The sequence below is a fragment of the Nicotiana tabacum genome, chromosome 18 (assembly GCF_000715075.1).
Source record: "Nicotiana tabacum cultivar K326 chromosome 18, ASM71507v2, whole genome shotgun sequence".
NCBI classification, from domain to species: Eukaryota; Viridiplantae; Streptophyta; class Magnoliopsida; order Solanales; family Solanaceae; genus Nicotiana; species Nicotiana tabacum.
The window spans coordinates 86,026,872-86,040,107 of NC_134097.1; the positions used below are offsets into that span (position 1 = coordinate 86,026,872).

Consider the following 13,236-nt stretch of genomic DNA (forward strand, 5'->3'; position numbering starts at 1 on the left):
TTGTACTTTGAGTTGAGTTTCTTTGTATGCTCGAGTTAAATACAAAGCTGGAAAAAGAGTTTTCTGTATTTGTGCCTTGTGTTCTTCTATATTTCCTGTTGCCTTACTTAATTTCGTTGCCTAATATCAGTCTAAAGACTTACTATGTTGAAGCTGCCTAAAAATAATCTAAGTCCAAAGTTGCTGTGATATTGGCTAAGCATTGTGAAGCCTGAAGTCAAGTGCGGGACTTGGCTGCTGCGCAAGCTAGTTTTTGGCGGACTGAAAATGTGCCTGTGATAACTGGTATCAGAGTGGAGCAGGTTTGTAGTGGAGACACGACTGGCACTAGCAGATTTCATGGTCTTGTTGGAGAACAGGCCAGTGGTAACAATGAACTATAGGAAAGGCTAACGAAACTGGAGGCATTGGTTGGAAATATTCCTGAAGGTGAAGAAATTCAGACTCTCATGACAAGGATTGCCTACCTTGAGGCATAATTGGCAAGGCTATTCAAGAGAATGCAGATCTGAAAAGCGAGACAATAGTACTGCGACGTGCTGTGGGCGAGGATGCTCCTCAACGTAGTGCTGATCATCTCAAGGTAAAAATTCCTAAATCTAACACATTTGGTGAAACAAGGGACTGCCCGAAGAAGGCAGTGTTAAATGTTATGACTGCCACGGACAAGAAGGCTGCATTGGAGGTAATGGCCAGTGACAAACAAGTGGCTGGAGTGAATGCAATTGTCGCTAAAGAGAAGGAAGGCCAAGGGGTGTTGCTAGTCAACCCCTTAGGACTCATAAATTGAGCTAACCTCGACGAGGACATCGAGTTTCAAAAGGTGTGGGTGGTTTGTTAGACCTTTGTCACTTTGAGCTTGACTTGACAATGAGAGTGTTGTCATGGGGCAGCAAGAGTGTTGCCAAGCTAAGGTGCACGAGTAGCACCAAGGCAAAAAGGGAAACGGGAAAGTGAGGGTCAAAGATTTGACGGAGGAGAGGCAGCTTGGCAAGGTTTGACAATGAGATTCGGGCTGAAGGTGACACTTGATCATGAAAAAGGTATCAAGGCATGAGGCAGTGATGCCAAGGCAAGGCAAAAACGAAGTGTCAAAGGCAGGCTAAAGTGCAACGGAAGGCATTGCACGGGACAGACATGTCATGGCATTGGGGCACAGAGAAGGGCCATGTTCGTGGGCAATGACAAAGGCAAAATGGGGCTACAATACAGGTGAGTACAAGGCAATGGTGACTGATTTAATACAAGGCACGAAAATCAGCAGAAAGCTTCAGATTGACCAAGTCGAGGGCGGTTACGACACATGTTGTGCACATGGGCAACATTTGGCTTTGCTAAAAAAACTAGCAGATGGTGTTAGCACGTTTTTGGGCCATGTTTCCATTATTATTGGCATGCTCGTATATGTTCCTAGTAGTTGGGGGATGTTAACTATATTAGGCTAAAATAATGGATTGTGTGGGAAAAGTGTCTAAGACTAAGTGCGACAAGTGATAAGCAAAGGGGTTGGTCCGTGTGTTATAAATGGGCAGCACCCTTATGCTTGTGGGCATGAGAAAAAATATGTAGGAGTGCATGTTGAGTCTATTTTCAAGAGAGAAAATGTCTAAGGCTACGAGTAGTCTTGTGAGAAAATTCGAGGGTCAAGAGTGATCTTCCTTTATACACGGCTGAACATTGAGCTGAGTTTCTTTGTATGCTCGAGTTAAATACAAAGTTGGGAAAAGAGTTTCTTGCATACTGTGACTTGTGTTCTTCTATAGTTTCTGTTGTCTTACTTAATTTCGTTACTTAAAATCAATCTAAAGACTTACTACGTTGAAGCTGTCTAAAAATAATCTAAGTCCAAAGTTGCTGTAATTTTGGCTAAGTGTTGTGAAGGCTGAAGTCTAGCGCGGGACTTGGCTGCCGCGCAGGCTGGTATTCGGCGGACTGAAAACGCGCCTGTGAATATAAGAATCATATTATCCGTTTTTTCATTACCCATTTTTTATCCGAATCATATCTGGCCCAACCCGCCCGTTTGTCACTCCTACTTATGTGTAAAAGATAGATATTAAGTGTACAAGTAAATCTCTGATGTGTAAAAAAGAGATGAGTCATTGTTAGATTAGTTAGTGCTTGATGAGAGTATTTAAGAAGAGGTTGTTTTGTCCTTCATTTGAAAAAGAAAGAAAGGAAGAAGTGTTTAAAAGCACTTCTTTGTTTTATTTAGTTTTTATATTTTAAAGGAAGTTTTGGAGGGAAATTGGAAATTTGACTATATTATTAATAGTCAAGATTTGGCACCTGGGGCAATTGTGCTTTGGGCCTATTAAGTTGTCCGAAATTAATTTTTAGTCACCTATTAATTAATTTAAAATATTTTTACTAGTTTTCTTTTTTAAATTCAAAAAAGGTCACTATTGGTTTTAAAAGGTGCTTATTATGAAAAGATGAGTTTGTTAATTCCAACAGACACCTAGAGGCATTATAAATACCTATATCATCTTCAAAACGAAATCATCTAAAAAATTTCATCTTTTTCTCTTCGACTTATTTTCTACAACTCACAAATATTCTGTTCTTGTAGGAAATTCGAGTTAATTGTTGAAACTCGAATTTCAGAAGCTTTGTAAAATTCTGGAGGAATTTTGCTATTATCCCTGCAGCAATTAAGTAAAGACAGTGATTACACTATCGAAGACACAAAACCATTTGACCCGAAATTTTGTCACAACTAAAAGTTGGCCATGACCAACGAATATATAATCGTATTAGTGAATAAATTTTTTGATAGTATTTCCCCTGTATATAAAGGGCATAACTCAACATCATAATCTATTATAAATTTCCTTACTCCACATATTTATACCTGTAATCTATCGTATCAACTCGACTCATAAGCATTTAATTTAGAAGTTATATACGCAATGGAATGTCTTTGACATGCTCAATTGAATTGAAATCCTACTCTGAATTCATACAACAAACTGTACAATAAACTCAAATTAATGTTTCCGCAGGAGATGGGAAAGATGTTGTCCGAGATTAAACCTAAAGCTGAAAAAAATCACTAATTATGTATTGTTACTTATGGTTTTCGAAACGTTTTGCTTGGATGATGTCGAAATTGAAGCTAAAATGGCAAACCAACCTCCATTGTTAGCTGCCCTCAAGCTTCTGTAGAAGGACAAGGGGAAGGTTCGAGAGATGAAGAAATTGGAAAATAAATTGTGATCTCATCTGCTAACTTCAGTATATATTCACTTATATAGAAAAACAAAACTAATGACAGCTAATTACCAAACTACCCTTGTAACTAACTAACTGATCTTAACTAATTAACTAATAAATACAATACACAAATATACTACAATTCTATAATCTTAATGCCTCCCCTCAAGTTGGAGGTGAGGAACTCACTGCCAACTTGTGTAGAAGGTCTGAATGTTTTATTTCTGTGAGAGCCTTTGTTAAAATGCCAGCTAGCTGATCATGAGTAGAAATGTAATGAAGCGTAATCAGACCATCACGTAGCTTGTCTCGAACAAAATGGAAATCGAATTTTATGTACTTTGTCCTTTCATTCCTAGCAATGTGTACAGATGCCTGACTATCACAAAACACTTGAATGGGATCAGTACATGGAACTGTGAGTTCCTCAAACAATCTCTGCACCCATACCAATCTCCAACCACCTTTCTCAATGATCTATACTATGCTTCTGCAGAAGATAGTGAGACAGTAGTATGTTTCTTTATTTTCTAGCTAATACGACTACCTCTAAAGAGCACTAGATACCTATTTACAAAGCTCCTTGAGTCAGAGCATTCTGCCCAATCCGAGTCGCAATAAGCTGTGACCTTGTAAGAGGGATCATTGGACAGAAAAATGCCTAAAGTAGGATCATTCTTCAGGTACCTGAGTACACGTATAGCAGCCTTCATGTGAGGCTCTCTTGGTGCCTGCATAAATTGGCTTAGGTGTTGTATACTGTATGCAATATCCAGCCTTGTGTTTGTGAGAAAGTTGAGCTTCCCAACTAGTTTTCTATAATAGGATCGATCAGACAACAAAGTACCCTCTTCAACCCTTAGTTTGGTTGATGAACCTAATGGAGATGAAACAGCAGAATGCCCCAGGCAATCATACTCTTTCAGTAGGTCAGTGGTGAACTTCCTTTGGGAGATCAACTCTCCATCATCCTTTTAAAGCATCTCTAGCCCCAAGAAGTAGTGTAATTTGCCTAAGTCTTTTATTTTGAATTGATTATGTAAGTAAGTCTTCAGTGTCTTAATTTCCTCAAGATTAGTCCCAGTAAGGATCACATTATCAACATATATAGCTACAAAAACTGATGACTCACCCTGCTTTTTGTAGAACAAAGAGTAATCATTGGTTGAATATCTAAAACCTCTAGAATACGAGGACTCTATCAGCTTGTCATACCACTGTCTACTAGCTTGTTTAAGGCCATACAGAGACTTCCTTAATCTGCACACAAGCTGTGTGATTTCTACCTTTAGACCCTGTGGGATTTCCATGTACATCTCTTCATGTAGATCTCCATGTAGGAATGTATTATTCACATCCAGCTGATAAAAGTCCCATCCTTTCTTTATTGTAGTGCTGATCAGGGCTCTTGATCGGGTCTAAGCCTATACTACTATTGAGTAGAAAGGGTGGTCGATGCAGTTTTAACCCAACTAGGTCGGGATCGAATTCACAGGAAGTTAATAATTGGAATTAGGTTTATATCTAAGCTAGATGCGGGTTTTGAGTCTAATTACACCACAAATGTTGGGTTTAATTTCTACTTCTAACATTACTCTAAAGATTGCAATAATTGAATCTAAGTACAATACTTTTATTGTTGGTTTTCAAATGTTTAAAGAGACTAGAGTCTGACTTCTATCTAGGTGGATATCTAATGAATAGTAAAATCTAGGGCAAACTCGTGATTAATTGAGATTGTAATATAGCTATCACACCCGGGTACTCACTCTATACCTCTCGGTAGTTAGAGTGATTTTTTTCAATTTGGTTTTTTCAAGTCCAAATGGGTATTCATGCAATTCAAGTGATATTAGCTCAAGTCAGGTATTACTATCTCTAGGCTTAACCCTTTAATTGGGGCTATCAATTTTTTGAGTTCACCTCAATTCCTTGTTAGCCTAGTTTTCCTAGACTTAGTCCATCTTTCTTAAGTAGAGACTAAGTCATAAAGGCATGAATCAGTATTTGTAACCACCAATTCTATAGTTCTAGCAACAACTAGGTTAAATATCACTAACCCATATCCATTCGAGCCCTAAAATCAAATACCCACACTAGGGTTGGGTCACAACCTTAGCTATGGGTTAACTACTCATGGAAATAAAAGAAATTAAAGATGAAACGAAGATAAAATTCATAATACTAGATTAAAAGATGAAAATTTAATGTTGAAAGATAATTCTAGTACAAAATTGCCCAAAACAGAATGTGCAGCCGTCTCACATGCTTAGATAAAACATAACATGACCTAAAAATGTCAAAAAGATCTATTTATACTAAGTTGAAATTTTTGGACAACCTCCTCGGCCGCGTAATTCTAACCGCGGTCCGCGTTCTTCAAATTTGGATCCGGGTTGATATGAGTTTTTCGGGCCGCATAATTTCATCCATAGACTGCACTTCCTTGTTTTGCTCATGTTGTGAGCTCTCTGAACTTCATGCACCGCAATCTGCATAATTTCCATCGCGGCCGCGGTGAGATTTTTGTGGCAGCACATTTCTGGCGAAGACCTCGCTTATCATTTGGCCTGAAAATGCAACTCACTAAATCTCCCTTTCGCGGACCGCATATTTTTTATCGTGGCCGTGTTGTGGCTTCGGCGGCCGCATAATATTTGTGCGGTCCGCATTTCAGATCTCATGGCCCAGGCTTGGTTTTTGTCAAGTTTTGACTCCTTTATGAATTTATTATGACTCCTTTTGCTCATTTTGACCAATTCCTACAAGCAAGCATATTATATTAGTTTTCAGGAATACCTTCACGCTTTTTTGGCTCAAAACACAAGTAAAAGAAAGCAAATAATAGGTTAAAATCCATACTTATCAACTCCTCCAAACTTATGCTTTTGCTTGTCCTCAAGCAAATAAGGTAATTTTCACCTCCACTAAAATAGAAGGATATTTAAGTTGCCCTAAGATGAAACAATCATGCTTCAATTGGGACTAACAATTACCCTCAACACAAATGAATTATTAACAACACAATATTTTGACCTTTTGAGTATCACAGTTCTAATGCGACATATATCATCAAGAGTTGACTTAATTCATCAAGGAAGCTTGCCCTATTACGTAGGTCATTGTGGAACCCAAACTCCTTCACCTCTACTCTCCATAAGCAAATATTACTTTAGAATTTTAACACTCAAAAACAAGGATTGCGAAGAAGTACGCTCATCTCTCTCAAAAGAATTACACAAGTTCGGCTCTAAGTACCATAATCTTGGCCCTTATGTAAATCACCACCAATGTAGCTCACTCAACTCAAAACCATATAGGGATTTTCCGGGAATGTAATGAAGGATTTTGGATCAACGTAGGACTTATCGACATATGATGGTTTCATCTTTCCTTAAGCACTCCATTTTCTCATTTCTGCACATACTTTCTTGACTCTTTGAATCATTTTCTTCTTCCTTAGGGGAATTAAAGAGAATCACTGTTACTCTTTCTTGCTCATGACAATCATTTTTCTCCACTTCTAATAATTTGATGCCATTCATCATTGCTTTCTTTGAATCCCTTCAATTTTCACTTTCTTTTTGGCTTTTTTCTTTTATTTTGTCTTCCCTTTTCTTCATTACTTTTTGTTCTTTGTACCTTTTATCACATTTAAATTCCTCGTCTCTCCCATAAACTTATGATTTTTCCAATTGTCTAACAAAAATGCCAAGGAAAGATCGGGTGCCAAGAGAGGATCGTTATAGAACGGATAAAGGCTTGTAATGTGGTTATTGAAAAAAAAATGGCTTCGGCTCAAAGGGGTTGACTAGGGATGTCATAATGGTAGGCTACGGAAGCTTTCAAGTTTCAAAATTGTGATCAAGAAGAGCCTACAATCATTTTTCAAGTCGAGATATACTTAGAATTTCTCCTAGACAAACATCCAAGGCAAGTTATTGGCACGGGACTTGGACTTGCAATTCAATACCTCCCCTCTCAAGCTGCTGGATTGTTAAAGTGAACAGAGTCGAGGGCCCTCAACAGCCCTAGCTAAGATTGATCATCACAAATGGCTCAAAGAAACCACTTGTTGATTATTTTAGTCAACATAAGAGTCTAAAGGTCACAACTAGAGCTATTCTTTGCCAATCAAATTGCTTCTAACCATAAGGTCGAAGGTAAATATGTTAGTACCAAGTGAAGCCTGCTTGAGAAGCTTTATTCATTACTACTATTTACACCAAAAGATAAATAAAACGGACTCAATCCCTTAAGAAGGTTGTCACGCCATCTATCGTTGGGAAGAGCCACCCAGTTCACACAACATCCACCTTTGAAAAGAACCGTGTCATTAAGAAAACCAAAGGCTTATTGTCAACATAAAACTTAAAAAAGAAGCTACTAAAGGAAATAAGAAGCTATATTACTAAGGGAAAATAATGAAAGGAGTTACGAAGTAAACTACAAAAGTTAAACTGAATATATACAAACTTGAGGTAATGCGAATATATACATAAATGGAAATGGATATATACATCATATGGTAAAAATAGATACATACCAAATGTGAAGATGACGAATATATACATACCAAAAGTGAAAATAAAGATAAGTAAAGATAAGAAAAATAGTGCATTGGTTATTACATACCAAATGTCATTAATCAAAATGGATCACCCCTCAAATGAAAGATAGCATTGTATCCAATGCTAATAATCAAATAAGAATAAGGAAAAGGGGTAGAGAGTAAAGAAAACTTCATATGTGGTCTCTATCTACATCGGGTCCTTAACCTAAACAATGTCCTCAACATCCTCTAATTGTATCTCCACATCCTCTGACTGGGGGACTACGGGGTTGCTGAGCATCTGAATCAGCTCCTCAGCAGTGTGTGATGCTGCAGCTAGCTCCTCAGACTAGCTGGCTGCTGCCCCTAGTGCCTCAAGCTCTGCTGCATGTACTGCTGGGACTGTCTCCTCCATAAGAAGGTCCATAGGCAAATCTCCCGCATGTGCAATCTTCTTAACCTCCTTAGCCAACTCCCCGACCGACTCCTTTTGAGTCTTTTTCAGCTTCCTCACCTGCTTCCCCAAATCCTTGATCACCTTCCCATGTGTATCAAGAGTCTCCCTGATCTTCTTATGGTCATCTAGAATCTTCTTCTGGTTGTCCAGAATCTTTTTCAATGAGTCCTCCACTGATGGAGGTACCTGAAGCTCTTCTAGGACTAAAGATTGTGCTGCCACTGCATTGGATATGGCAGACAACTTTGTGGTAGCTGCCTAGATCCAGTTGTTGACACTGGATAGTGTCTGGGAAACCCTCAGTGCAGTCTGAGGGTGGGTAGAAGATGAAGGCAGTGAATGTGGAAGTGAAGATGGAGGAGGCATGGTTGCTGCTCCGGTAGAAGTACCGATGGTTGTGGAGGGCTCAACAACTAATCATGTGGCCACTACACCTGGCTCTTCAGACTGGCTAGTGGAGGTAGTGGCTTTAACCTTGAATTTAGGGTTTTCCGGTCCTAGGGTATACCATGAGAAAGGTTTTTTTAACCTTCACCTCCACATCAAAGTGTCTCGGCTCAACCCCTTGGTCATTAAAGTACTCAGTCAGGAAGTTGGGGTAGGGATAAGATCTTTCTACTTTTTGCACTGCGTTAGAGATGTTGTATGACATCAAGTTTCCTTCATTGATAGGATATCCCCTATGATAGAAGCTACCAACACAACTCGGGAAAGTAGAAGGACATGGTCATACAGGCAAGGGTCAAGATGGCTACACACAAATGTTTGCCACCCTTTTGCTTTAAAACTAAGGGTGTTTCTGAGGATTGGCACTCCTGTTGTGAGCCATACAGGTGTCGACCCCAGAATAGCAAGTAACTCAGCTATCCATGGGCGAACTACCTTACCCAAGTCTAGCTTCTACAGGTATTGCACTGCCTCATCCTCCTCAAACTCTACATATCTATTTAGTGATTGGCCATCAAACCAGATTTTCAAGTTTCGGACCTTCGTCACTTTTGTACCCTTTTTGATGTGGGTAACATTGTCATAAAACTCATTGACGAGGTATTCATTGGAATCATGCGGAGAATTGTCTTAGAACATTTGGATTGTGTTGGCTTAGGTCTTTGGTTATGAATTGTCACTCAAGAGTGAGCGACCATTGGGTCCACCATTCCCGAAATTTGGCATAGGCTTTCTCACTGACAAATCTATCCGCCCACGCCTCCAAGTTCCTTGATCTAGCTAAGCCTCCCACAACTGTATCACCCCATCTCCCGTCATCTGGTATTTCGTCATCATTATCTAAATTGATTGGTACTGAGGTAACATATGGGGGGAAGAGTTTAGAATCTTCACTTCCCTCTTCCGAACCCTTAGAGGAGGAGGACTCATCAATTAAATGCAATCTCCCCTGGATTTGTTGGGACTGGACTTCCAGTTGTGCCTGCCCGGAGTTTCCTTCGGATGCCTCCCCGAATGGGATATACTCACTAGTGTCTGAAGTGTCTGGGGTTCTATTGGCATCTGCCTTCTTGCCGATTACTTTTTGTACTAAAAGAGGTATGTTGGGTTTGCCCCGACCCCGACCTCGGGAGGGTTCTGCCCTCCGTTTGGAAGTATCATCTCTACCTCGGAAACGTACCATTGTCCGCAACATACAAGTAGTGAAAGTCAGTTAGACTTGGTATTCAACATGTGTTAAAATATTATAGAGGAAATGACAGACAGTGCATCTTAGAACAGGGCAGCACAGACCGCACAAAAGTGAGTGCGGTCGCGAATATCCCATCACGGTCCGTATAAAAGTGAACACAGCCACGAAAAGACCAGGCTCAGACTACTGTCTCTCTGAAGTTGGTCAACCACGGAGCACACAAAAATGAGTGCGGCCGCAAAGACAAATGACTGACTTTCTGAAGTTTAAAAATGCAGTCTGTATAAAATTATGTGCGGCCATGAAGGATCAATTGTGGACCGTACAAAATTGATCGCGGCGGCAAAATCTAGGAAATGTTAGTGCATATGAACTAGGGTATTGCGAACCGCACAATTTTGCACGCGACCGCATACCCAATCGCGGACCGCAAGAAAATATGTGCGGTGGCGAAGTTCAACTCACATCAGCACTGATGAACACCTGATACTAGGATTTTCACTACAAAAAAAATATTATGGAAATTAACCATGTAAAGCTACTAACTCCTGCCCCCATTATGCATTTTAACACTACCTTATGATTCTAAGCAAGATATAAACATCAATTTGACATTTTGGCATGAATTTAACCCTAGATAAAAAGAAAACTAAAACAAAGAGAAAATAAAAGACAAAGATGAAGTTAAATCATTGATAATGAACATACAAGTAATGAAATGTAGGAAGGAATCACACTTGATGAAAATGGAAGGAGATTGAAAGCAAGAACAATTGCACAGTGCTTTAGGTGTGTGTGAGAAGTCTAGGTTTGTAAAGTGTGAATAGTTTCCAAAAGGTATATCTATAATCTGAACCAAGACCCCACTGACTTACCTGATTGCGGTCATAAAATTTTGTCGCGGTCCGCACTCTTTACCTGTTTGTATCTCAATTGGACGCGGTCCGCAAAATATTAGTAGCGGCCACACAAATTGTGCGAACCGTGGAATTATAAAGGCGGCCACGAAGTCTTAAGGAGTTTCAACTGGCAACTTAAGAGAGTTGGCAATTTCCATCAACCAGTTGCATGGTCCGCGTCAGATTTGTGCGGCAACAAAGTTCTTGTGCGGTCCGAATAATTTTAGGCGTGGTCCGCGTAATTTCACCACTTAGCCAAATTTTTCCATGTCCATTTCCTACACTGCACAACCAATTCCTACACACACTTCACAACCAGTTAGTCCAAAATAATGCCTAATCTAAGAAGAAAATCAAAAGACACAGAGAACACATGGGTTGCCTCCCAAGAAGTGCTTGATTTAACGTCGCGGCAGAACGCATGTTACCATCATTTACTTGAAATGGATCAATGCCACAACGTGGCCATCATCAACCTTACCAAGGTAGTACTTCACTCGATGCCCATTAACTCTAAAGATCTCAGCATTCTTGTTTTTCAAATCTAGAGCACCAAAAGGAGTCACATGCACCACTTCAAAGGGACTGCTCCATTTTGACTTTAGCTTTTCTGAAAATATCTGTAACCGATAGTTGAATAGGAGAACAAGGTCACCTTCTTTGAATTCTTTGTTCCAGATATACTTATCATGTAGGTACTTCATCTTGTCCTTATATAAGGACGAACTAGAGTAGACATGGAATCGGAACTCATCAAGTTCATTCAATTTCTCCACCCGAAGATTGGCAGCTACATCCCACTCTAGATTCAACTTCTTCAATGCCCACATGGCCTTATACTCTAATTCTACCAGGAGGTGACATGCTTTCCCAAACACCAACGGATACGTAAACATACCAATTGGAGTCTTGTAAGCTATTCTATAGGCCCATAAAGCATTGTCAAATTTCCTTGACCAACTAGTTCGATTTGCATTGACAGTCTTGTATAGAATACTCTTGATCTCCCTATTGGAGACTTCAACCTGTCCACTTGCCTGGGGGTGATAGGGGGTTGACACCTTGTGAGTGACATCATACATAGAGAGAGCAAAGTGTCAAATGCTTTGTCACAAAAATGAGAACCCCCATCACTAATGATTGCACTTGGGGTGCCAAACCTTGTGAATATGTTTTTCTTCAAGAAAGCCACCACACTTTGTGCTTCATTGTTGGGAAAAGCCACCGCTTCAACCCATTTGGAAACGTAATACACAGCAACAAGAATATAGATGTTTCCACACGAACTCACAAATGGACCCATAAAGTCGATGCCCCATACATAAAAAATATCTGTAGACATGTGATTTTTGACCCTCCCAAGATTTTTCATATTTTAGCACGTAAATATTTAATTTAGGCCTAATATATCTATTTCAACTAATTTTGACTCTTTTACTTTATTTTATTACAAAAAAACGAAAATTACAAAAAATTAGTTTCATTAAGGTTTTGTAGTCATTTTTAATCTTGAAAAAATACCAAAAAATAGTTTTGTTTTAACGGGCAGTCTTATTTTAATAATTATTTTTAATTAAGTAGGGTTAGTTAATATTTTTTGTAATATTTCTATATGGATAGATTTTTAGTTAATTAAGCTAACTTTAAGAAAAACTAGTCATAAAGGCCCATAATTCCCAAGCCCATAATTCCTAGGCCCATACCCCTTAACCTAGAAAACCCTACAAATACCTAGACCCCTAAAGCGAAGAGGAGGAGCTGAAAAAGATGAAGAAAAGATCTGAAGCGCCGTAGATCAGGACCTTTCCCCCTTTTTGTGAGCGTCTTCTTCAACGAAGAGATCACCAAACGACCCCCATACTTCATCTTCTTCGTTACCCTCACACAAACGACCACCTCTCACGTCGAACACACAACAACCATCGACTCTGAATCTTCACCAACCAAAACAATCTTCACCCAACCTCCTCATAACACCAGCGACTCAACCAAGCTCGCCGGAAAACAACCCATAACATCAGCGACATCCTTCAACAGCCTTCAACGACCAAACACACACATGGATAGAGCAGCAACAAGAGGTCACTAAAACGGAGTGAGAGATAGACGGAGGAAAAGCGAGGCAGTACGGTTAAAGTTCGGTGATGTTCTGTCGAGGTTGTCGTTCGAAGTGACTATCGCGTTTCGTTGTTGGGTTTTGTCTTCGTTAATCAACTTTAAAGGATTTTGATAGTGAGGTCAATTCTTATAAATTCTCTTTCTGATTTTACTGCTCTTACATGTCCATCCATGGCTTAGTTGAAATAAATTGGTCTAGTCTTGTTTATCTCGCTATTTACCTCTCGTTTCTTCTAGTTTATCGCTTGATTTAATAATATGAATCTGAAATTACATGTTTTGAATACTATATTTGTTGTTGATTATTTGGACGCTTGAATCTCGTCATCTAGTTGGGAATGATTGGGTGATAATT

The 13,236-nt window shown here is 39.4% G+C and overlaps 1 protein-coding gene across 1 annotated transcript; it reads right to left on the reverse strand.

Annotated features, from left to right (window-relative positions):
* Window positions 1–2,542: 2,542 nt before the first annotated feature.
* LOC142172571 (putative mitochondrial protein AtMg00240) lies at window positions 2,543–4,532 on the reverse strand. The gene is made up of 3 exons (XM_075236221.1): window positions 4,349–4,532; window positions 3,784–4,093; window positions 2,543–2,645 (listed from the first exon to the last, which is right to left on the reverse strand). The coding sequence occupies exons 1-3, from the start codon at window positions 4,530–4,532 to the stop codon at window positions 2,543–2,545; spliced, it is 597 nt and encodes a 198-aa protein (XP_075092322.1).
* Between the last annotated feature and the right edge of the window lie 8,704 nt (window positions 4,533–13,236).